Here is a 22,499-nt window from a genome sequence, read left to right as displayed (position 1 = left end):
TCCCCTGCCAAGACGGGCCCCCGCTCCGCCCCCAGGCCAGAGCCCCGCCTCTTCGCCCTTGCGTGCCAAGCCCCGCCCCCATAGGCGGTAACCTTAGGATGCCGGCCCCGCCCCCCCGCCGCGGCCCCGCCTCCCCCGCTTCCTTGGGCCCAGCCAAAACGTTGCGATTTCAGGCAACTTCGGGCCCGTTTCACTGCGTTTCGCCCTTCTCGCACACCTGGGGCGTCACTGGGGGGGGGGGGGGAACACGACACTGCGATTCTATTCCGAGCTGGGCTGGGGGTAGCAGGGCCCCATCGAGGGGCAACAAGCGCAGAACAGATGCGGTGCCTCGGGGCGTTTGGTTTTTTTATTATTATTTTTTATTATTTTTTTAGTGGGAATTCCCCTTTAATCAACCCACCGTAAAGCCATTATTTCCAATTCGGGAGCCAGGCGGCGTTTGTAAAAATCCCTCCGCCGCCCGGCTGGCGACGTCCGCTTGCTTACAAACGGTGTATAAAAAAACCCCAACCAAACAAAAAAAAAAAAAAAAAAAAAAAAAGAAAAAAGAAAAAAGAAAAAGAAAAAAAAAACCCAATCCTCCCCAAACTGCTTCCCAGGGCCAAGGCCGGGCGAAAGGGGGCGGCGGCGGAGCCACTGGCGCGGCTACGTTCGCGAGAGGCCCCGGTTGTCCAAGTCTTTGACCTGTCAAGAAGGAGAAGGAGGGAAAACGCTTGGGTCGCTGCAGGCGCCGGAGCTGTTTCCCGCCTCTCGTGGTAAGTTTTCCCCCAAAAATAGGGGAGCGTCAGGGGCTCCGGGTTTTGGGGAGGGGGGACCGTCATTACTTTGTATATCCGGACCAGCCAGTGCTCTGTGGTGTAGGCCTCCTCCAGCACGTCCAGCTCGAAGTCCTTGTTGCCGATCTCGGCGTTCCGCACGCGGTCGTAGCCCGGCGGCCGCTCTGCGGGAAAGCGCCGCGTGACGCCCGCCGCAGGGCCGAGGCCGCCGGCCCCACACCGCCCCCCCCCCCCCCACCCGCCCCGGCGCTTACTGGCTTCGGTGTAGACCTGCCCGAAGCGGTAGTAGCACATCTTGTACATGAGGCAGTTGAGCAGCACCGGGGAGCCCTCGCGGTCGACACGGAACTCGCCCGTCGGCGTGTAGTAGTCGTGCTCCTTGATGTGCCGGCCCGTGTCCGTGCTGCCCCCGATCCGCACCATCCACAAGAACTTGTTGATGTCTGCAAGAGGCAGCGCCCGCGCCCCGTCGCACCTCGCCCGCACCGTCGCACCTCGCCCGCACCGTTGGCGATGGCTCTCGGACGCTGCGCAACCCGACACCATGCGGAACGGCCAATCCAACGTGACCTTACCGTCAGACGAGTATCCAGTGAGGCCTCCGAATATTACCAGCACATAGCTGACGTCCAGCTCCCGCATGATCTCGTAGGCCTTCTCCTCCGTCGATGCCATGGCCTGGGACAAATACAGCATCAATCAAGCGGCAGCCATTAAACACGGGGCAGCCCCACCACAGGACACCAGGCAGCATCGCTCAGACCCACCCAGAGGAGAGAGCACGTTCTCCAGAGGCCTCCAGAAAGAGGAAAATGATCATCTGGAGAAGTTCTCCCAGAAACCCAAAGAGCAAGTTGCGGTATGGAGAAGGGGAGGCGCCTACCTGACCAACTCGCGAGATGTGTGTGTTGTTCCAGGTGTTGTTGTCCACCAGAATGGTCCGATTGGCCATCGCGGTTATCTGATACCCGTAATCCCACCAAGACATGACCTTCGCGTCCTGGCTCAAACACAAGGCGTGCAATTAGCGCCCCTGCTTTTGGCTAGTGCCACCTTGCCTAGTCCTAAGAGCGGGGTGGGAGGTGAGGAGCAGCTCACCTCCGGTGTGTTGTGCCGCAGCCAGTAGTAAGCCTCTCTGAAGTCGTCAAAGATGATCCTGCTGCCGTCCCCACCTCGAGCAGAGAGCACGATGGAGGGAGAGGAGTAGGCCTCGCTGGTCACCCAGGTCGAGTGGAAGGTGTACGTGATCAGAAAGAAAGCCATGACCAGGATCATGCCGCTGGCGACCTGGAGAAGCAAATCAGCAGCGTCAACACCCGCTCGCTTCAGGAGAGGATGTTACTGGCCCGCGCTGCTCCTCGCCACGAACAGAGACCGTCATCCCCACGAGCTCTTCCCCTTCACGAGCAGTTCAAATACCGCCCGGAGCGCTCACTTCGTTTTTGATGGGGTACGTGGAGTCTTGTTGTTTTTTGCTTTTCTTGTCCGGTCGGCTGATGTCCAGGTTCTTCATGTAGGTGGAGAGCACCTGAGAAACCCCAATGCCAGACAGGATGCACATGACCGGGGCCAGCACCAGCATCAGACGCACCTGCGGGAAAGAGCAGAACAGCTGATGCAGGCCCAGAGCGGAGAGACTGAAACGCGGTGCCTAATTTTCAGAGTCTTGAGCCGAGCCGGCCGGTGGCTTTCTTCACGCGCTAAGATTGGGAGCGGCAGAGCCGCTGCCGCCTCGGACGCCCCCCCAGTGAGGTTCACTCAAGTCCTCTCCTGGGTCGGCCACGTGCGAAAGCAACCTCGGTTTCACACCCCTGTGGCAACCTTTAGGATGGTCACACCAGAGCCACAAATTAATAGACGCCTCCGGCTCGGAGCACAAGAGCCGTCGTCCCCAAGCTCAGGAGCGGGAGGAAACAGCGCTTCGTTAAGATCCTTTGCCGCGCCAGTCCGGATAGCCGCCCCCCAGCAGGCGGTCGCCCTCACCATCACCGCAGAGAAGTACATGCTGGTGACACCGTACATGATGATGAAGATGCGGGCGTCGGAGAGATTGCTGAAGCAGTAATACAGCCCGACTGCAAGGAGAGAGGAGACACGGCTCAGATTCGCCCTAGCAATACACCGCCTTCAACGCGGCGAGGAAGAGGGGAAGCGGCAGGCCTGGCCGTCGGCACCAAACCCTGCCGCTTGGCAAGCTTTTGTAGGACGACTTAGTAAAACTTGTGTTCACGCTACGTTTTAAGCATTCAGTTCACCTGGGAACATGAAAACAAGAAGCTGCAGGTCAAAGTAGTAGGAGGACCAAGTGGTGGGCTGGTGCTCGGAGACAGACGCGATGATGGGGATGTTGTTCTTCGCATAGGAAGGGTCCAGCAGAGAGTAGAAACGCCCCGTCCACGGGGAGATCTTCCCTAGCAAAGGGGAGAAAATCACATTTAACTCCCGCACGGAGCAACCCGGCACGGGTCTGCGGCACGACAGGATTTCCCTTCACTTCTCGTACCACCCAAGCTGACAGCTGCGTTTTTAATTAGCTATTTTCCCGCTAATGCACAAACTAGGGCAGGTCCTTTCCTAAGAGAAGAGTAGCAAATAGCGAAAGCTCAGTGCCAAATCACGGCTGACAAATTGCAGGGATAAATAACCATCGCTTCACTCTTCAAAGCAATGAAAATAAGCCAAGCCAGCAGTTAAACGCTGCTGAATCGGTTAAAGCCCAGCGCGGCTGGAAACCTCGGGATACCTGTGAGCATCAGCACAGCCCCTATGGTGAGGAGGACGAAGCCGACGAGAGAAATGACGCTCCGGAAGAGGATTTCAAATTGCTGCGGGTTCAGCTTGCTCCGCAGGTAGTCCACAAAGGCGTGGATCTGACACAAGCCGAAGACTCCCAGGGCAGCCATGTGCTCCGAGGAGAGGACGGGCTGCAAGCAGGGGAAAGCGCCGTCACTCGCGCGGCCTAACGGGGCAGCTGCGCCCGGGACCGGCGCAAAGTGCTTATCAGCAACGTTGCTGCCGACGTTGCGGGAAGCCTTCTCCTCCCCGTGGGCAGTAAGTGGCACAGCTGGCACGAGCCACTTTCTTGTGTGAGCTTTAATTCCCACGTAGGGATCCACGTGGAAAATTAAATCCGAGAACCTCCTTCCCAATGACCTCTCATCCTGTTTAATTGGGCAGGCCCACGAAAACCCAGATGTTAAGCAGGATTTTGCGTGCTGAGACAGCCAAGGTGAGCAACAGGCAGCAATTCAAACAGATTTTCTCAAAAACGTAAACTGCAGTTTAGGAGGATTGTGTTTTTTTCCTGAGCTCTCACGCGAGCATTTCCTTCGCTGGAAAAGGAAATATTTTCATGAAAGGCAATCAGTGCTGTGAAGGTCATCAGCAGCGTGTTGCTTGGAAAGTCACCTTATAGCTGTCCCCAAGTCAACAGCGGTAGGACAACAGCGTTCTTCTCGCTCTGCGTTTCAGAGCGAGGCAGCACCTAAAAGTCGGTCGCTGCTGATCTCGCTGAAGGTCACAACGAAAAAATCAGAGCAGCAGGAACTAGAACTGGAAGGTAGCACCCACTTATCCTATTGCCTCGCACCAAAATATCCCCATCCTCTAGTCTGTAAACCACTGGGATCCCTACCTGAAAGCCCACAAAGGAGATCTGCATCGAGAGGATTGTCCCCAAGCAGTAGACCGTACAATAGGCTACGTAGATCCTGTGGGAGAAGCGCCCGGTCAGCATCAGCACAAGAACATGCAAGGGGATGAGGTTAATCAGAAAGACGTAGCCACCCCACGAGGAGACCTGGCGAGAGAAAAGAACAGTGCCGAGACTGAACGGGTTGCGCAGCGGAGGTCAAACCGAACGAGTTCGTGTTCGCCCGCCATCGCTCCTAGCTTCAGCGGCCTCAGCCTGAAAACGGAGCAGTTTTGGTCCCGCTTTTAGGCGGGATAGATGTTTGCGAGATAAAACAAGCAAGCGGGAACAGGGATTCCTCGTGCCGGTCAACACAACGCCTAGACGCTGTTGGAGAAGCGGTGACAACACTCGCGCGCTGGTGCTGCTTTCACTCAGCTGCAATGCCAGCTGAGATGAGCTCTCTCCAAGGAGTGCACCGTTGGTAATGGCCACAGCTGTCAAAAGCCCAGATTTTTCAACGCTATTAACAAGACCTCACACAAAAAAATGACACTGCACTCAGATGACTGCAGAAGAAATCAGTGAAGAACGTATCCGCTCAAATTTGACACAAGTCCTTCACGGAGGTTCCGGATCCCTGAATGGGGATCGTCACAGGAACTGCATGCGGTGGTTTTTTTGGTTCCCATATCCAAAGCAACCCTTTGAGTCAGAACAACCTCGGTGCCACGAAAAGAAAAACTTACCATGTAGAAATACGCCAGAGCACACATGGCTGCCCAATAGATGGAGCCAGTTTTTACTGCTTTGATCCACATGTAGTAAGTCAACAGCATGCAGAATATGGCGATACCTAGGGGCAACAACACAGAAACAAATGTCAAAGCTTGCACCAGCCCCAAAACACCGATCCAGGGCAAACGAGAGCACTTGGTCGAACAAGAACACCTCTTCGCCGCTCTAGTACGAGGAGCTGGGCCTGGAGAAAGGGTTTCAACCCGATTTCTAGGTTGAAACACTGCGATGTCTGTGTCTTACTGCAGAGACCAGATCGTGTGGCCTCTCGTGGCTGCACCAGCTCGCTTTTCCCAATCCAGAGACCCCTTACATAGCCCACATGGGTCCAGCCCCGCTAGGGTAGAGCGGGCTGGATCCTCTTCAGCCCAAGGCATCAACAAGGTTGCTGCCAGTCCAGAGGCAAAACCACGGGGCAGCAGCAGCCTTGATCTTGAGCGGAGTTTGTGGAGGAGGTAAACCCCTTTCAGACTTACAAACCAGGGTACACAGAGAACAGGATGCATTCATTACATGAGTGGGGAAACTCCCTTTTTTTCAGCTGAGTAGGCAAGAAGGATGGCCCATCTCAGAGCAGCGCAGCTGGGCTAGTAACTTGAAGGGCTCAGTAGGAAAGGATGGTTCCTCTTCCACTCGCTGCACTGCCTTCACCTCCCTTTCCCAGCCCCGAAGTTTTCTGAAAGGCTTCTCTAGCTGCAAGGGCCGCAAACTCACCTTCGTTATCGTAGGAGCCGGCAACAGATCGAGAGATGTACCCGGGCACGACTGCAATCATGGCAGCGGCAAGGAGTCCTGCCCCTGCATCCTGGGAAAGGCACGCAGCCAAAGGGTGGGAAAAGCTGTCAGGTTTTTTGAGGCTTTCCTCGCTGTGCCCTGTGTAAGACGGCGCTCAGGCTCACCCATCCAGGCCTTCCCTTTACCTTGAGCTCTTTGGTGAGGTGGTAAGTTACTATGGTGGTGAAAGAGGAGAAGAGGGGAGCCAAGAACACGCAGACATTTCGGATGTCAATGGTGACGTGGAAGAAGTGAAGCACGTGGTAAATCGCTGCCGATGTGATCATAAGACCTGCGGGGCGGAAAAGCGTTAGCAGGACGCTTTTGACCCGCTTCGCGGGTTGTTATGTTGCAATTAGAGCAGCCCCAAGCTGCAGAAGGACGGTCCAGGTGGGGCGCGCTTGGGGACGCAGAGCGGGTGCATCCTGCGGGCGTCCCTGCTCTCCCAACTGGCGCTCGAGGGCGGGCACAGCACTGAGCCCAAACTGCTGCTCCGAAGGAAACCCAGTTTCATCGGAGCAGAGTGCGATGCCTCTGAGCTGCAGCTGAATTAGGGATGCGCTGGCTCGCAGTGGTCAGTCTCGTTTAGCAACTAGCAGGCGAACGAAGGAGACTGGCTGCTCCGTGCAGTGCATCGAAGTCACTGCTCTGCTCCACGTACCCCCGAGCACCTCTCTCCCGCATCCGTACCCTTGGGGCTTCCCATTGCGTGAGGTACATTTTGGCTCAGCAGAGGCACGCTGGCCTACCTGGATAAATGGTTCCACCGATGATCCTGCCCAAAGGGTACCACGCTCGGTCGTCAAACCAGTTGTGGAACTTATAGAAACCCTCCTCTGCCAGAAAGCGGGTTGTGCGGTAGTTAAAATACCTGGAACAACAAGAAACACTAAGCAGTTCCGCACCCCGACGTAGCTGCACTGACTGCTCACCACTCCTGAGGTTACCTCAGTCTTTAATAAGCGCTGAGGAAACGGCTGACAGGCAGTTAGGGACCAAAGTGCATGCCTAGCGGTTGCAATATGACATTCCCTATTGATTTACATGGGGAAGAGACCACCTCACGTGCTGCAAGTGACGCACGCTGGCCACCGCCTCGCTGCGTTTCTCCCGCCAGCACCACGTTTGGATACGCGTCCCCGCTGTCTGCAGTTAAGGGAGCGCCGTGAAGGCTCACCCCGCGTTTCCTGCACAGAGGGAACGAGCCTCAGCTCTCCCTGCCTCTAGGCGACGACGCTTCGCCACTTGCTCGCTTCGCCTGTGCTGAGATACCATCAGAGGGGACCCGCCGTTCCCCCACACGAATGTAACTTTATTCTGTTTGCCCTGCACTGCCGCAAAGCTCTGCGGTAAAGCTGCCCATGCGGCTCCGAAGTATCCAACAGTCCTGGTGGGTTTAAAGGTGGTTTTGCAAAGGTAACACTATCGCTTTCTTCTGATTTAATCAGCAGCAGCCCCAGGACACAAACACAGGCCGCATTAAGAGTCCTCTTCCCTACCCTGCCCTGCTGTACTTGGGTAGGGCCCCATTCCTATTCCCTCCGGCTCAGGCAATGAATAACCACATCTTGGCAAAAAATCTGTGTCAGATGATTGCCCTGACTTGGATCCAAGCTCCCCGGAAGAGTCCTGGGAACCAAGAGGTGAATTTTGGGTCTGGAAAAGCTAATCATTTGTACCAAAAGCTGCATTCCCAATCTTCCATCCTTAATTGGGAATTTGAACATAGAGGAGAATAAATTGAGCCCCAGAAGCACCACCCAACTCGCGCGTGCTGCAGGAGAAAAAAGCCCAGTAGGTACTCGTGGGACGCGAGCGGGATACTTACGGGTCAAATTCATGGATGACGCTTTCAAATCTTAAGACAGAAAAAAGTCTTGTGGAGAAAGCTGCAAAAACAAGCAAAAGGCAGAATGAAGAGGCAGCGCTCACAGAACCAGAGTCAGCATCACGCTGATCTACTGCTTTGTTGGATGAAAATTGTTTTGGTCTGAAATTGGTCATGGGGAAGGTACCGTGAACTGCTGTTTTCAAGGACAGAGTTAGCAAAGGAATAAAAGCATTCGCTTAAGGTATGCTCTAAAGACAAATGAGAGTTTCACAACCTAAAAAAGTACAGAAGAAGGAGCGGGGCCAGCTACACTCTGGAGTCCCTCTTCGAGGACATTAACGGTAACGACGGCGCTCGGGGCTGCTGACTTACACAGCACAGCTGCCATCGACAAAATGAGGAGCTTGAGGAGAGTGTCTTGCTTCTCGTAGGACAGCCGGAGAAACCCCAACTTGGTCATTTTCACATCAAAGGCCGAGCCGGACGAGGTTTTAACACCTGAAAACAAACAGGAAGGATGATGAAGGAGTGAGCCAACCTGCAGCCCCAGGACGGTGCCGCCACGTTTCACAAAACGGGACTCGAGTTCAGCTCTAAAACACAACTCTCAAAGTGGCCCCTCCTCACCCGATTCGTTGCCCCAAGTCTCGCCCGGGGTTTTCCTTGCGTTATGGAAACCAAAACTTCTTTGGGGCAGAGGAGATATCTGTTTCTCTGTGTACAAAGCAACCCATAAGCGTAAGTTTTTACCAGCAAACACAAAGATGCGACATTATCCCTGGCTCATCTCAGAACTTTAGCAGCAACCTGTAAAAGATGTGCAAAAATGCCACAGAGATTACATGAAGCTGGTGCTATTCACTTGCATATAGGTAGTTTGAGGGGCTCTGGTCCACTGCCACTATGAATTTCTAATGTTAAACATTATATACCTCAGCAGTTCTCTTATGTGGACCAGCATGGTCAGCCAGCCTTGTTTAGACCAAACAACTCACGTTGTTTCATTCAACCCTCCTGAGGCAGAGCAGGAACAAGCAAAACTGTCATTAGATACCAAGGAAGGGAAACTGTAGCCAGAAAACGTGGACTTTCTACTCTGAAAAACACCTTGTCTCTCTCTCTTTTTTTTTTTTCAAACATATCTTTACCAAATTTATTTAGAAGCAGAGCTGTTCTCTACAGATTCGCTTCCATAAACGGCCGATAAGTCTCCCGCGTGCGTCTCGGAGGTGTGACGCCGGGGACAGCAGCTCCGGGCAGGCCAGAGTTTAAAAATAAGACACAAGCCAGCCCCGAAAATCTGACCGAGATCTAGAAGCAGTTACGACTTGCGCACAATTAATGCAAAAATAACCGCGTGCTGCAATTGTTTTCTGCTTTACTTGGGGGCAATGAACAGCAGATAACAATAACCCAGAACAGATGCCTGCAGGCCTGGGGCCCCACGAGCCCAGTGCCCAAATCTCCATCTTTTCGGCCCACCTGCCACAGCACTGGGCACCCCCAGGGACCTCCCAGGCCCACAACTGCCACCCCCACAGCCCCAGGCACTCCTCAGCCCCTCACCCCATAGCAATGGCCCCCTATGCTCCCAGGGGCCTCACGGCCTCTCGCCACATAGCAATGGGCACTCCACAGCCCTGGGCACCCCACACTCCCAGGCACCCACCTGCCCCTCACCCCTCAGGGACCCCTCAGGCCTACAACCCCCCCACTCCATAGCCACCCCTAGTCCCCAGGGACCCTCCAGGCCTAAAACCCCCCACCCCCATGGCCCTGGGCACCCCACACCCCCAGACACCCCACAACTCCTCATTCTACAGCAACAGGCACCCCCCTGGCCCTTCACCCCATAGCTCCAGGCACGCCATGGCCCTAGGCACCACCCAGCCCCCCACCCCATGGCCCTGGGCACCCCACACCCCCAGGCACCCCACAACTCCTCATTCCACAGCAATAGGCACCCCCCTGGCCCTTCACCCCATAGCTCCAGGCACCCCATGGCCCTAGGCACCACCCACCCCCCACCCCATGGCCCTGGGCACCCCACACCCCCAGGCACCCCACAACTCCTCATTCCACAGCAATAGGCACCCCCCTGGCCCTTCACCCCATAGCTCCAGGCACCCCATGGCCCTAGGCACCACCCAGCCCCCCACCTCATGGCCCTGGGCACCCCACACCCCCAGGCACCCCACAACTCCTCATTCCACAGCAATAGGCACCCCCCTGGCCCTTCACCCCATAGCTCCAGGCACGCCATGGCCCTAGGCACCACCCAGCCCCCCACCCCATGGCCCTGGGCACCCCACACCCCCAGGCACCCCACAACTCCTCATTCCACAGCAATAGGCACCCCCCTGGCCCTTCACCCCATAGCTCCAGGCACCCCATGGCCCTAGGCACCACCCACCCCCCACCCCATGGCCCTGGGCACCCCACACCCCCAGGCACCCCACAACTCCTCATTCCACAGCAATAGGCACCCCCCTGGCCCTTCACCCCATAGCTCCAGGCACCCCATGGCCCTAGGCACCACCCAGCCCCCCACCTCATGGCCCTGGGCACCCCACACCCCCAGGCACCCCACAACTCCTCATTCCACAGCAATAGGCACCCCCCTGGCCCTTCACCCCATAGCTCCAGGCACCCCATGGCCCTGGGCACCACCCAGCCCCCCACCTCATGGCCCTGGACACCCCACACCCCCAGGCAACCCACAACTCCTCATTCCACAGCAATAGGCACTCCCCTGGCCCTTCACCCCATAGCTCCAGGCACCCCATGGCCCTGGGCACCACCCAGCCCCCCACCTCATGGCCCTGGGCACCCCACACCCCCAGGCACCCCACAACTCCTCATTCCACAGCAATAGACACCCCCCTGGCCCTTCACCCCATAGCTCCGGGCACCCCATGGCCCTGGGCACCACCCAGCCCCCCACCCCATGGCCCTGGGCACCCCACACCCCCAGGAACCCCACAACCCCTCACCCTCCAGCCCTTAGGGGCCCTCCAGTCCCACAACCCCCCACCCCATGGCCCTGAGCACCCCCCAACCCCCCACTCCATGGCCCTAGACCCCCCCCAGCCCCTCACCCCACAGGCCCCCCGCAGGCCCCCGACCCCCCACCCACCCCATAGACCCGGGCCCCCTCCCGCCCCCAGGCCTCTTGCCCCAGCCAGGGCCACCCCTCAGCCCCACAACCTATGGATCTGCGCACCCCGCCACCCCCAGCCCCCCCTGCCCCGCACGGGCGGCCGCAGCCTCACCTGGGCGCCGCGCTCGGCCCCGCCGCCCCGGCCATCCGCCCCGCGCAGCCGCCCCTGCCCGCCGCCGCGCCCCGCCCCCGCCGCCGCGCCCGCCCGCTTCCCATTGGCCCGCGCCGCCGCCACTCCGGCACCGCCGCCGCCGCTTGGCCGCGGCGGCGGGCAGTCAGCGGGGAGGGCGGGGCCTAGAAGGCGCCTTCCGATTGGTGGAGGGCGGCGCCGGCGGGCGGGCGGGCAAGATTGCTTGAAGCGCGGAGCAGTGACGTGTCCGCCCGGGCTAGGGCCGCCCGAGGGGGCGGGGCGCGTCACGTGGCCGGATGCGGAAGGGCGATGCGGAAGCGGGTGGCGGCCGCCACGTGGGGAGGCGGCCACGTGGGGAGGCCGAGGCGGGGGGGGGGTGGGGGGGGGACTGCTCTTCCCAACCCCCCTCCCCCCCCGGATAACCGGTGCCGGGCGCAACCCCACCTTCGCTCCCCTCCTCCAGCACCGCAGACACAGAACAACAACAAACTTCGTGGATTTTTTTTTTTGCCGTTTAATATTTCAGTGTGAAAATACTAGAGAAAAGTTGGATCCGGAGCCTCAGTCCTGAAAAACCAGTGCGCTGGTGGAGCCGCGCGGATCTTCCCGCCCTAAGGGAAGCGGCGCGCGGGTGAGGAGCGCTGGGCTGCGCTCCGGTTGGAGCGGACGGGGCCGGGGAGGAGGGGCTGCACAGCCACCACAGCCCCAAATTAAAACAACAAATAATAATTAAAAAAAAAAAAAAAACGGGGCTGTGCTTTGGCCGGCGCCGCTCTGGAGACGAGGGCCGCGGGGCCGCAAGCGCCTGCGCCCATGCAGGGTGAAGCCTTTGGGGCAATTCCGGCCATTCCGGGCAAGCGGTCCGGGTCCCTCCTCCCTGCCCGCGGCAGCCTTTTGCCCTCGTGGCTTCCGGACACCGTTTCCAACTGTGCAGGGGCGCTACAAGGCCGCCGGGGCACGCAGCCTCCCCACGCCCCCCGCGAGGCTGGCGGCCTCGTTTCTCAGAAGCATCTGATCGCCAAAACAAGAAAGTACATTAAAAAAAAAAAAAAAGGACGACATCTCACACCCGACCACAGATTTAACGTTTTCCTAAGTTTCCATTTCAGTTCCTGTCCTTGCGGTTGAGCAATTTCCCTTTGCAGATTTCAGAAAGAGCTTTTCCCTCAGCTCCACGGGAGGTTTGTAAAACAACAACAACATCAACAACAAAAATCAGCCCTCGCCCAAGGGCCGGGCTGTTTCCGCCAGGCGGCTGCTCCGTCTCTCCGCCTGGGCGCCCAGCGGCAGCCCCAGGTCGCCACAGAGCTGGTGGGAGATGGGCACCCCCCCGGGGCACCACTTTTCAGCGGGAACTACAGAAGAAATGGGGGGGGGGTGGGAATGGCACAGGAGAAAACAAGAGCGTGGACAAAACCGTCCAGAGGTGGGGAAAGCCCGCGCCAAGCGCGGGGAAGGGAGAGGCAGCCGGCTTCCTGGGAGTCCCAGCAGCGTGAAAAACATGGGCTTCGTTTAAAACCCGCCGGACCCAGCGTCCGGCGGGGGTTCAGGACGGCTCAGCGCCCCAGGGCAGACCTGTGCTTGGCGGGGGACGGCTGGGGCGAGAGCAGCCGCTCGGTGGAGCCGCCGCCGCCCAGGGCCGACTGCAGGTAAACGGTCTTGTGGAAGAGCCGGTTGCTGAGGAAAACCACCAAGGAGAAGAGGCGCAGCTGGAAGTGGCTGCAAGGCAAGAGCGGCTGTGAGCCCCCCGCGCTTCCCTTTACACCTCGCCAGCAAGAAACCATAATCCAGCGCCCAGCGGGCACAGAAAGCCGTTGGAAAGCTGTTCTTCCCGCTCGGCGTTCCCCGTTTAACACTGGGTCGCCCCACAGTACCACTGCCCGGGTGCGAATCCCCTGGGTCACTACTTACTACGTTTTGCCAGGGGTCCTCGCTTCGTTGGCGCTGATGATGAACAGGGGGAAAAGAATGGAAAAGAGGCAGCCGCTGCAAGGGAGAAAAGGCGCTGCGGTACGGTTGAGTGCGTGAGGACGCCGCGGAGACACCCCGGTGAGGGCCTGGATGCCCAACCTCCGCCGGCGGCACGCAAAACCCTTCCGCCTTTCCCTATGGAAAGGCCTCCGGTGCTGCGGAGCGGGGTGCAACGTCCGGTCTTGGCATTGGGAGGTGGAAGTTACCGCCGCCGCCGCCTCCTCCTCCCAAAGCCACCCCAAAGGGCTCACCTGATGATGTAAGAGGACTGCATCGCGGTGAGAAAAGCCAGTGGTAAGCCAAAGCCGAAGTAATAGGGCCAGTTTCTCTCGATGTTGGACAACCGTTGATGCATTTCGATGCCTGGCAAGGACAAAAACCCCACAGAAATGAAGCTGGAAAAGTCTCACGACGGGAAGGGGCCTTCGTGACGCGCACGGCGCTTCTTTCTACGCCGAAAGAAAATGATCAACCCCACAAATAGGATGAGAAGCATTTCCCTGCGCTCTGCTTCCAACAGCACAGGAACGCTTATAACTCTGCTGTCCAAAAGACCGAACGGGCCGAGTCCCAAAATCGGCATCTTTCACCCCGCCTCGACGTTAACCGAGGCGCAGAACCCACCAGCGCGGGGAGCGCCTCGACCCCGTCAGGCTGGCCGAGCCGCCCCGAGAGCGGAGCCCGTGCTCACCTTTGTTAAACCAGCGGTACTCGAAGCAGTAGAGAGAATAGAGCAGCGACATGTGAAGGAGGCCGACGAGCTGGCCGACGATGTCGATGGGGAAGAGGCTCACTATCATCCCCTGGGGAAGGAGAACTGGCGAGTGAGGCGCTTGCCCGAGCAGCGAGCGCGGCCCGCGCCGCCGTGGGCTGCTTGATCACGCCAACCTCACCTGGATGAGGAACAGCGCCTGCAGCAAGAGGTTAAACAACATGTCGGCAATGATTTTACTGACGCTGGGAAAGGGATGAGGCTTTCTGCCGGAAACTTCGAACGCCAGGTCGGCAATGTCCTGCCAGGGAGAGAGAAATGGGCGTCACGGAAACACGGAAGGCGAGACGACGTTACTCGGAGCTCAACCGGGAAATTCCCCCTCGGTTCTCTGAGGCGCAGGCCGCGTTTGCAGTCACCCACCTGAAACCAGATGGCGTTGACCACCTTACTGAGCACGAACAGGGGAAGGACCCAGAGGGCACTGAAAACGGAGGTGAGGATGAACTCCAGCCAAGACCAGACGTCGCCATGTAAGGAAGGGTCGCCTGCAGAAGACCCACAGGGAGCAGCACGTCAGACGGCAGCACGGGACCCTCCTCGTTTCGCCTCGCAAACCCGCCCGGTCCACGGTAACATTTCCTGTAGGCACGGCAATCCCTACTTTAGGGTGAAGCTCCCCTCCGACCCCAGCAGTCAAGCCAAAGGAAACACTCTGGCTCCAGCTTTTATTCCCTAAAGGCGCGTTTCCACCTTGCTTTTTATTCACTTGCAAGAATAGTCTGTGTCCAACAACAACTGTGCTCGTTACGTATGGAAAAACCCACAGAGGGTCGGCGGGGTTCAGACTGCCATCACCCCTCCAGCCTGTGAGCAGGACCACCGTCTGAGCTTCCACTAAGCAGTTCACCACCACCTTTGCTTAGCCCAGCCCAAGTGTGGTTTTTAAGCCATTGATTTTCGCAAACGACGATGAAAGGAGAAAACAAGACTCCTTTTAGCGCCAAGAAACCCAAAGCGGCCGTGTCCCGAGACCTCGCCCGACGCCTTGGCTCACTCCGAGGTTTCACCGACCCCCGAAACGAGGCCGGGGAAGGTGAACCGCGTAGAGGGGCAAGGAGCAGCACCCTTCAGAGTACCAACGGGAGAAGGTACTTACCGATGATCTGCGCCGTGACCGATTGAAGTACAGGTATAAAGACTCGATAAAACAAAAAGAGGCTAAGCTACAGGGAAAAAGAAACAAGGGTTCTCGGTGAGGTTTTGCACATTCGTCTCCTGCGCTCCTCTCCGCTGAGAAAGCCGAGCGTCTCCACTACATCTCTAGCAGAAGCTCCCCTAAAGGCGCTACGACCGCGTCCGATGCCGCTGCCAGCCCCAAAGCCCCGCAGTCTGGCTACAGGCAGCCCTGTGTTCGGCACGTAAATAGCTCGGCTCCACACGAAGGCAGCGAGGTTCACGTGTGGCGGCAGCGGAGGCTGATCCGAAGGCAGGCTGCCTGCTCCCCGTGCTGTTAGAAATGACCCAGAAACACAGAGCGCCGAGGAGCTCTACCTAAATGCAACCAAAACCTAGAACTGAACGCTTTCCTTTTGACATTTCCATGCCAATTCCTCACACCTGGAAAGGGTCTCATGGAGAAGCGAAGCCTGCGATTTATAATTGAAATGTGTCCACTCCATTAGAATTAACCCTCATAAAGTTGCAGTAAGCTCAGAGTGGAGAAAATGTACTAAGATATCAATAATCAATGTGGTGAAGGAAAAACTGCAGGCGGTGGCTGAATATTCAGCTGAAGAGCAGCCTTAACTACTCGGGAAAGCAATGTGGGTTCAACATGCAGGTTTCCCTAGCGAGTCAAACAGCTCCCGAAAGCCTAATGCGGCAAATAACGGAAACAGCTGCTTACCCAGAACACGCCTCCGTTCCAAGCGCAGCACTGAAATATCCGGCTCACTATCCGGGGCTCGCTGGAAAGCAACAGGATACATAGGGATGAGATGCACGCCTTGCGCTACCGGTGTCCGAACAGGCGACGCGCAGCACGGACACCTGCCTCTGTCCCGCGTACTCAACGCGGCAGACGCCTTCCGAAACGCCTACGTGCGCAAACGTTTTTATCTGAACCGCACGCGTCCGCGCAGCATCGCTGTCCGTGCTTATGCCATGCTGGAGCCAGCAATTTGTCTTTCTGTGGACTTCTATCAGACAGACTTTCAACCTTTACTAATTCCCCCCAAAGCGCATTGAAAATGAGTAAAAGTTGAAAGCAGAATTAATCCATTTAGGCTCAGAGTGACTGGGGGATTCACTACGACAAAAAGCCAAGTGTGAGAAACCCCAGAAACACAGAGTTGCATGGAAAATCCCTATGTATTAAGGAGCACAAGGAGCAGCAAAGGATCCATGGTTTCGCTCCAGGTTAATTCAACCTATCTGTGGAACGCCAAGTCACAGAAATGGAGTTTTAAGCATTTTTCAGAAGCCTGAAGCTTTGCCCTCCTCACACTCTTGCTATGACACCGTTAGGGCTCTTCAGGATGCTTTATTTCTGTGGGGGAGGTGGTTTTGGCTGAAGGCAGTTTTGGCTCCTCTCTCTTTGCAGCATGTCTACAGACACATGCGCAAAAGCAGCTCCATGGGACTCTGGAGTAGACTTTCCTAGTCAGCTAGGAAAATTGTTACATAAAAAGAATAGCAAGAGATAACTGTTTAATCCTAAAAATCCTAAAAAACACATATATAATATTCTTTAAGGGCAGCTAGTGTACAAAACCACAGGAACCTCTGTGCTTTAGGGAAGGCTGAGCTAATGCAGGAGATTTTGCCCTGCTCTCTGCTGCTTCTTTCTGCTTCTTTCGGGAGCCCACAGCAACCGACACTAAGGCTGTACCCCGGAAGGGTCGGCATGCAGGGGAAAAAAAGAAACCTAGAAATCCTTTTAATTTACATAGCTTCACACCTCCAGGGTACAAAACTCCTATCGTTATTTCACACCAGCTACATACTCTTATTTTTCAGACAATGGTAAAAATATCTGGCTAAGGTCTTAATCTCGAGCTAGAGCTCTCCAGTTTCGTTACGCAGAGTGGAAAAAAAGTGTATTTAATGGGATGATTTCTGTATTTATCGCCCTTGTGCTTTGGTACAACTGGGTTTATGAACTGTTTTCCCTACAAACGTGGCTCAAAAGCTCTGCTTCTACAGACACTTCACTCGCAGGTCTCCAATGCTTCTGATAAATATCTTCAGAGAGAGCTTCATGAGCGCAGGCAAAAATAACGGCCTGTATTTCTTCAGCTTCCCTTTGAGGCAAACTGCTGTGGTGTGATGGATATTTTGGGGGGAAAAAACCCAGCATGAGCGCTGCCAAATCCTTGCAGCTTGCTGAGGTTTTGCACTATGTTGCGCTCTTTAAGGCTCTGGACAGAAGCCCTCTCTGCCCCTGCCCTCACCTGCTCTGCAACACCCCCTCTACTCACTTCTCTTGCTTCCTCTCATCCGCCTGGATCCGGCGCTGGGCGAGGGCGCTGTTCGCTCTCCGCCGCCGCTGCTCTTCCCTTTTCTGCTGGATGCGAGCGTCCAGCTTGGAGATGGTGCATATGCCCCAGATGGAGTCCTTAATTCCCTGCGGAGAGAGCAGCCTGTCAGCCCTGGCCTGTCAGAAGCTTCCTAGGAAAGGCCTGAGCGCAGCGGAGAGCAGCAACGGATTTGTAACCTAGAAGCACCGGCTCTTGTCTCAAAAACACCTGCACATTGGCCACATCCACACGAGGCACCAGGATGCCTCTCAAAACGTTTCCAGCACCCTTTTTCTTTTTTTAACGATAAATTTGCAAGCAGTGCGACGAAGCGACTGGTGTTCAGCCTTCTACTGCTGCACAAACACGCGGCCGCTCGTCCCCGACACACTGGAATTAGGAACAGGGACCGTGCTACCCGCTGCTTGACGGACGGCGTGAAAACCTCACGAAGAGTTGTCCCCCCTTTTAGCGGACTGCCACCACGCCGCAGATCTTCGAGGGAGCATACAAGTTACCAAAAAACAGTTATTTCTCAGTGGCATTTCATGAACGTTTGGGAAACCCATAGAAACGCTCGGCCACCGACGTAGGAGGACGTTATCCTAGAAAACGCTCGGCAAAGCGAGGGGAGCAACGCACCCCATGCGAGCCACTGAATACCTAAGCGCCACCTCAAGCCTAACAGCCATGAAAACCTACCTAGAAGCATCTTCACTGGGCAAAACACTAACCCACGTGTGTTTTCTTTTGAAATTAAGAGCAGGCTGAGCTGGTTGTTGCATGTATATTGTTGTTTATGTATTTCACTGCCTGTTGACTGATTTTGACGGGCCTGGATAGAACAGATTAGGAGGACTTACCTTCAACACACCAGGCTCAGGAAACAAAACATTACAGAGCTCAGGGCGTTCGCCCACGCTTTAAAACAACGCCCAAGCCCGTGCCGCGTTCTTTCAGGGCGCCAGCTCGCGGGGCCACGAATAAACTGTCGGTGCTCTGGGATGAGATCCCCCAGAGACCGAGGCAGTGCCCGGCCAGATCTTTTTCCGACGGCTTTTTGCCCGGTCCCCTCCGGCCCAGGCTCTCCAGGTCGGGCCGGTGAGCCGGCCGCAGAGACTCACCCTGGTGAGGTCGTGCAGGAAGGTTTTCACGCTGCCAGCCATCTCGCCGGCCTCATCACCGCCGCTTCCGACAGCGTCAGCCGCGGCGGGAGGGCGGGAGCCGGAGCGGGAGCCGGAGCAGGAGCGCTCGCATGGCGCGGTGGAGGCAGGAGATGCACAGAGCCTGCGAGGGTGGAAAAAAAAACACGGGGGAGGAGGGGGGGGGTTAAAGCGTTAAGACGCCGGGAAAGGGGAAAAGCTCCCCCCGCGCCCCCGGCCTTCAGGCCAGGAGCCGCCGGCTGAGGCCCGACGCACTCGTTACACCCGCGGCGCGGCCCCTGCCGCTCGTACAGCGCCGCCCGCAGGCGGCGGGCTGCCCCATGCTCGGGGGGGGGGGTGAGGGGAGGCTCCACGTCCCCCCTCCCCGCACTCACCGGGCGCCGCTCGCCGCCGCCGCGCCCGGGCCGCGCTCGGCGCTGCAGGCCGCCCAGCTCGCGGCGCGCCGGCCGCCCGCGCCGCGCATGCGCCCCCTTCCCCCCGCCCGCCGCGCATGCGCCGCCCGCCTCCCCCCCCCCTCCCGGCCCCAGCCGCCTCGAGCGCGCCTGCGCGGATCCCGCTCCTCGCCCCGCCGCCCGCCCGCTGCGCATGCGCCCTGCGGACCCTGTGGGCAGCGCTGCGCCGCGCAAGCGCGCTGGGGGCACTGGCAGGCGCTGGGGGCAACTGGGGGCACTGGGTGCAGCTGGGGACAACGAGGGGGGGGAGCTGAGGTGGCACTGGGTGCAGCTGGAGGGTCCTGGGTGCAGCTAGGGGCACTAGGGGGAGCTGGAGGGTGCTGGCGGGGCGGCACTGGTGGCCACTGGGAGCAGCTGGGAGGCTGTTGGGGGGCAGCTGCAAACTGGGAGGGGGCCGGGGGCAGCGGGCCAGGCAGGAGGCGGTGGCCCTAAGGCCTGGCGCCCGCCACGCCGGGACAGGGGCGTGCGCCCTCCCCCTGGTCCCCAGCGAGGAACGATGCGGGGCCGCGGCGGCGCCGGCACAACCGCTTTATTGGGGGGTGGCAGCCGGGTGTTGGGGTGGGGTTGGCGGGGAGGGAGGCGCGCTCAGATGATGTTCCTCTCCCGGAGCGGTTCGCCGGCCGGGATCCTGTCGAAGGAGAAGCGCCGCAGGTCGATGCTCTCGAAGCGGCCCTTCAGCACGAGCTCGGCCACGGCGCGCCCGGCGGCCGGCGCCTGCTGCAGCCCGTGCCCGCTGAAGCCCGCCACCACGAAGAGGTTCTCCACCCGCGGGTGGGGGCCCACCACCGCGTTCTGGTCGAAGGTGTTGTAGTCGTAGTAGCCGGCCCAGGCGCTCTTCACCTGCCCGACGCAGCAGCCCTCAGCTTGCAAATTAAAAAAAAAATCCCCCCCAAAAAACAGGTCCCCCCACCCCGGGGAGCCTGTCACCTTCAGGGAGGCAAAGACGGGCACCCGGTGGGCGAGCTTGGGCCACAATTTGTCCTGGAAGAAGCCATGGTCCACCTCTAGGTCCCCAATGTCTGGCTCTTCCTCCTGCAGAACAACAGAGGCTTAAAAATGGAGTGGGGGGAAAATAAATAAATAAAATAAAAACACACCGGCTGCCATCGTGGCCGCCCCCCACCTCACTGGGGCTGATGCCCCCCAGGTAGTTGCCGGCGATGCCTTCGCGACGGAAGTAGGCGCCGGAGGTGTCGACGAGCAGCGGACAGTCCAAGCCGGGCCCGTCGGGGCAGTGCCACACGTAGACGAACCTGCCGGCGGCGGGGAAAGGCTCTGGGATTTTTGGGGTGGGGGGCAGCCGTTTTCGGGACCCCACTGAGGCCTCCAGGCGGTTCCCACCTTTTGCGGGGCTCCACGGGGAGCCGGGGCGGCGGCTCGGCGCCCGGCGGCACGGCCAGGTCGGCCAGGTGGCCGGCCCAGGCGCCGGCGGCGTTGACCACGAGGGCGCAGGCCACGGGCTGGTATTCCCTGCTGTCGGGCATGTGCACCTACGGAGCGGGAAGCGGGGAACGCCGGGAGCGCGGGGCAGAAAAGCCGGAGCTGCGGCGGGTTTGGGGGGGACGGACGGACCGCGGGGACGACTTACGTTGACGTATCTGATGCGGGACATGGGCTCCGGCCGCCCCGTCGCCGTGCTCGTGGAGGAGGAGGAGGAGGTGACGAAAGCTGGGAAAGGGAAGGCAGGGACGTGGCGAAGCGGCCGGGACGCCCCTGGGGCCGGGGCGCGGGGCTCCGGCGCCGCGGCCCCGCTTACATTTCACCTCGCCGACGCAGCTGTGCACGCCCAGGGAAACGGCCTTTCGCCGGAAAGCGCCGAGCAGGGACCAAGGGTCGAACCAGCCTTCATCCTCCAGGCCTGGAAAGGGGAAAGGAGGGAGGGGGGTGGGGGGAAGCGAGCAGGGAATTGCAGGCGGATTGCTCCGTGGCTCCGGACGCCCGGGTTCGGAGCCGCACGGGACGCCTCACCGTGGGAGGCCAGGGCGACGCCGTCCACGTTCACCCAGGGGAACTTCTCCTTGAGGCGGGCGGGCGAGAGGAGGGACACGTGCGCTCCCTCGTCCCTGCGGAGAGAGGCTGGCGGGAGATGGGCCGGGGAGGCGAGGAGGCGCGCGGAGCGGGGCCGGCGCCGCCGGGTCCTACCTCTGCAGCCGCACGTTCTCCTGCAGCGTGGCGGCGCCCTGCTCGGAGGCCAGGAACAGGTAGCCCGAGGGGTTGAACTGCAGGTCGATGGCCGGCTCACCCGGCACCCCGAGGTGCTCCTGCCGGGGCAGCCGTCAGCACCGTGGGGTCAGCACCCCCCTACCGCCACCCCCCTGCCCGCCAGCCCAGCCGGACTCACGTTGATGGTGCGCAGGAAGGCGGCGGAGAAGCGGCACATGCGGATGTTCTCGGGCAGGGAGAACTGCTGCCGGATGCCCCCAATGGAGAGCACGGAGGAGGCCCGGGCGTACTGCAGGGAGAGGCGGCCGGTGGAGGAGTCGGGGGGGGGGGTCTCCCCCTTCCCGCCCCCCCCCCCCCCGCCGAACCCGTGGGGCACTCACCGTGGGGTCGCGCTCCACCACCAGCACCCGCATGCCCTGCTGCCACCGGTGGGCCCCCTCCAGGGCCTTCAGCCAGTAGGCGACGGACCAGCCCAGCACGCCGCCCCCCACCACCAGCACGTCGGCCTGTTCCGGGGGCAGGCGCTGCCCGCGCTCCAGCGGCTCCCAGCTCCCGCCCGGCAGCTGCTCCCGCAGCCCCTGCCCCAGCTGCCCCAGCGCCCGCCCCAGCACTGTGGGGTGCACCGCGGGGGGCTGCCGGCTGTCCTGGGGGACCAGGGACTCCCCCCCAACACACACGCACCCCGGGCCCCAGTGCTCCCGCGATCCCTCTGTGCACCCTCTAGGTCCCCAAGGACCCCCGATCCTCCAAGAGCCCCCCAGGTCCCCAGTGACCCTCCCCATCCCCAATGACCCTCCAAGGACCTCTGATCCTCCAAGAGCCCCCCCCCCAGGGCCCCAATGCCCCCTCCCATCCCCAGTGCCCCCCTAGGACCCCTGATCCCCAACCCTCCAGTGCCTCCCAGGACTCTTGTGTCCCCTTGGGTCCCCAATGCCCCCTTGCAGGTCCCCAGGCCCACCCCCAGGGCCCCAATCCCCCCAGTGACTCCCTCTAGGTCCCCAGCCCCACCAAGGACCTCAGTCCCCAGTGCCCCCCCCCCGCAAGAGGTTCCCAACCCCCCCCAAGGCCCTCGATCGCCCAGTGACCTCCCCCGGTCCCCGATCCTCCCCGATCCCCCATTGCTCCCCCATGCTCAGTGCCCCCCCCACCGCGCCCAGTGACCCCCCCAGCTCCCGTGATCATCCCGCCCCCCCCCCCAGCGCCCTCCCCATTACCCCAGAGACCCCCTCCCAGCCCCCTGTGCCCCCCCCCCGGCACCACTCACCGCCCAGCAGGTCGGAGGCCCGGCGGGGGGGCGCGGTGCGGAGGAGGCGGCGGAGCCAGCGCGGGGTCCCCCCCGCCGCCGCCCCCCCACCACCCCGCGGGCGCAGCGCTCGCCCGCAGCGCCCCGCGCGCAGCATGCGGCCTGGCCACG

General features: G+C 59.7%; 3 protein-coding genes across 9 annotated transcripts; all 3 read right to left on the bottom strand.

Annotated features, from left to right (window-relative positions):
- Positions 1-334: 334 nt before the first annotated feature.
- Positions 335-11,134, bottom strand: STT3A (STT3 oligosaccharyltransferase complex catalytic subunit A). Of its 5 annotated transcripts, none has more exons than XM_062594452.1 (20): positions 11,086-11,133; positions 8,746-8,827; positions 8,441-8,620; positions 8,186-8,311; positions 7,811-7,871; positions 6,732-6,853; positions 6,129-6,274; positions 5,923-6,013; positions 5,160-5,266; positions 4,414-4,578; positions 3,523-3,703; positions 3,035-3,190; positions 2,763-2,854; positions 2,215-2,370; positions 1,878-2,066; positions 1,663-1,779; positions 1,355-1,457; positions 1,034-1,222; positions 828-943; positions 335-687 (listed from the first exon to the last, which is right to left on the bottom strand). In XM_062594452.1, exons 4-20 carry the CDS (start codon positions 8,271-8,273, stop codon positions 649-651), a joined length of 2,118 nt encoding a protein of 705 aa, XP_062450436.1. In that variant the 5' UTR covers positions 8,274-8,311; positions 8,441-8,620; positions 8,746-8,827; positions 11,086-11,133; the 3' UTR covers positions 335-648. The 5 variants fall into 5 exon arrangements, with proteins under 5 accessions (XP_062450436.1, XP_062450435.1, XP_062450437.1 ...); XM_062594451.1 differs by lacking the exon at positions 11,086-11,133 and adding an exon at positions 8,962-9,298; XM_062594453.1 differs by lacking the exon at positions 8,746-8,827 and having other exon boundaries at positions 8,441-8,527; positions 11,086-11,134.
- A 1,049-nt stretch (positions 11,135-12,183) lies between these two features.
- EI24 (EI24 autophagy associated transmembrane protein) lies at positions 12,184-18,899 on the bottom strand. Its single transcript, XM_062594487.1, has 11 exons — positions 18,845-18,899; positions 18,432-18,594; positions 17,269-17,414; positions 15,696-15,756; positions 14,946-15,012; positions 14,210-14,334; positions 13,968-14,087; positions 13,766-13,877; positions 13,326-13,437; positions 13,015-13,089; positions 12,184-12,822 (listed from the first exon to the last, which is right to left on the bottom strand). Exons 2-11 carry the CDS (start codon positions 18,471-18,473, stop codon positions 12,660-12,662), a joined length of 1,023 nt encoding a protein of 340 aa, XP_062450471.1. The 5' UTR covers positions 18,474-18,594; positions 18,845-18,899; the 3' UTR covers positions 12,184-12,659.
- A 534-nt stretch (positions 18,900-19,433) lies between these two features.
- Positions 19,434-22,485, bottom strand: FOXRED1 (FAD dependent oxidoreductase domain containing 1). 3 transcript variants are annotated; one of them, XM_062594520.1, is made up of 12 exons: positions 22,350-22,485; positions 21,466-21,695; positions 21,264-21,374; positions 21,065-21,183; positions 20,891-20,985; positions 20,679-20,780; positions 20,511-20,590; positions 20,264-20,412; positions 20,046-20,175; positions 19,850-19,954; positions 19,706-19,762; positions 19,434-19,550 (listed from the first exon to the last, which is right to left on the bottom strand). In XM_062594520.1, exons 1-12 carry the CDS (start codon positions 22,483-22,485, stop codon positions 19,452-19,454), a joined length of 1,413 nt encoding a protein of 470 aa, XP_062450504.1. In that variant the 3' UTR covers positions 19,434-19,451. The 3 variants fall into 3 exon arrangements, with proteins under 3 accessions (XP_062450504.1, XP_062450503.1, XP_062450505.1); XM_062594519.1 differs by having other exon boundaries at positions 19,434-19,762; XM_062594521.1 differs by having other exon boundaries at positions 19,434-19,762; positions 21,466-21,591; positions 22,350-22,417.
- Positions 22,486-22,499: the final 14 nt, after the last annotated feature.

The sequence above is a fragment of the Rhea pennata genome, chromosome 24 (assembly GCF_028389875.1).
Source record: "Rhea pennata isolate bPtePen1 chromosome 24, bPtePen1.pri, whole genome shotgun sequence".
Lineage (NCBI taxonomy): Eukaryota > Metazoa > Chordata > Aves > Rheiformes > Rheidae > Rhea > Rhea pennata.
This window is presented reverse-complemented; position numbering and strand designations above follow the sequence as displayed.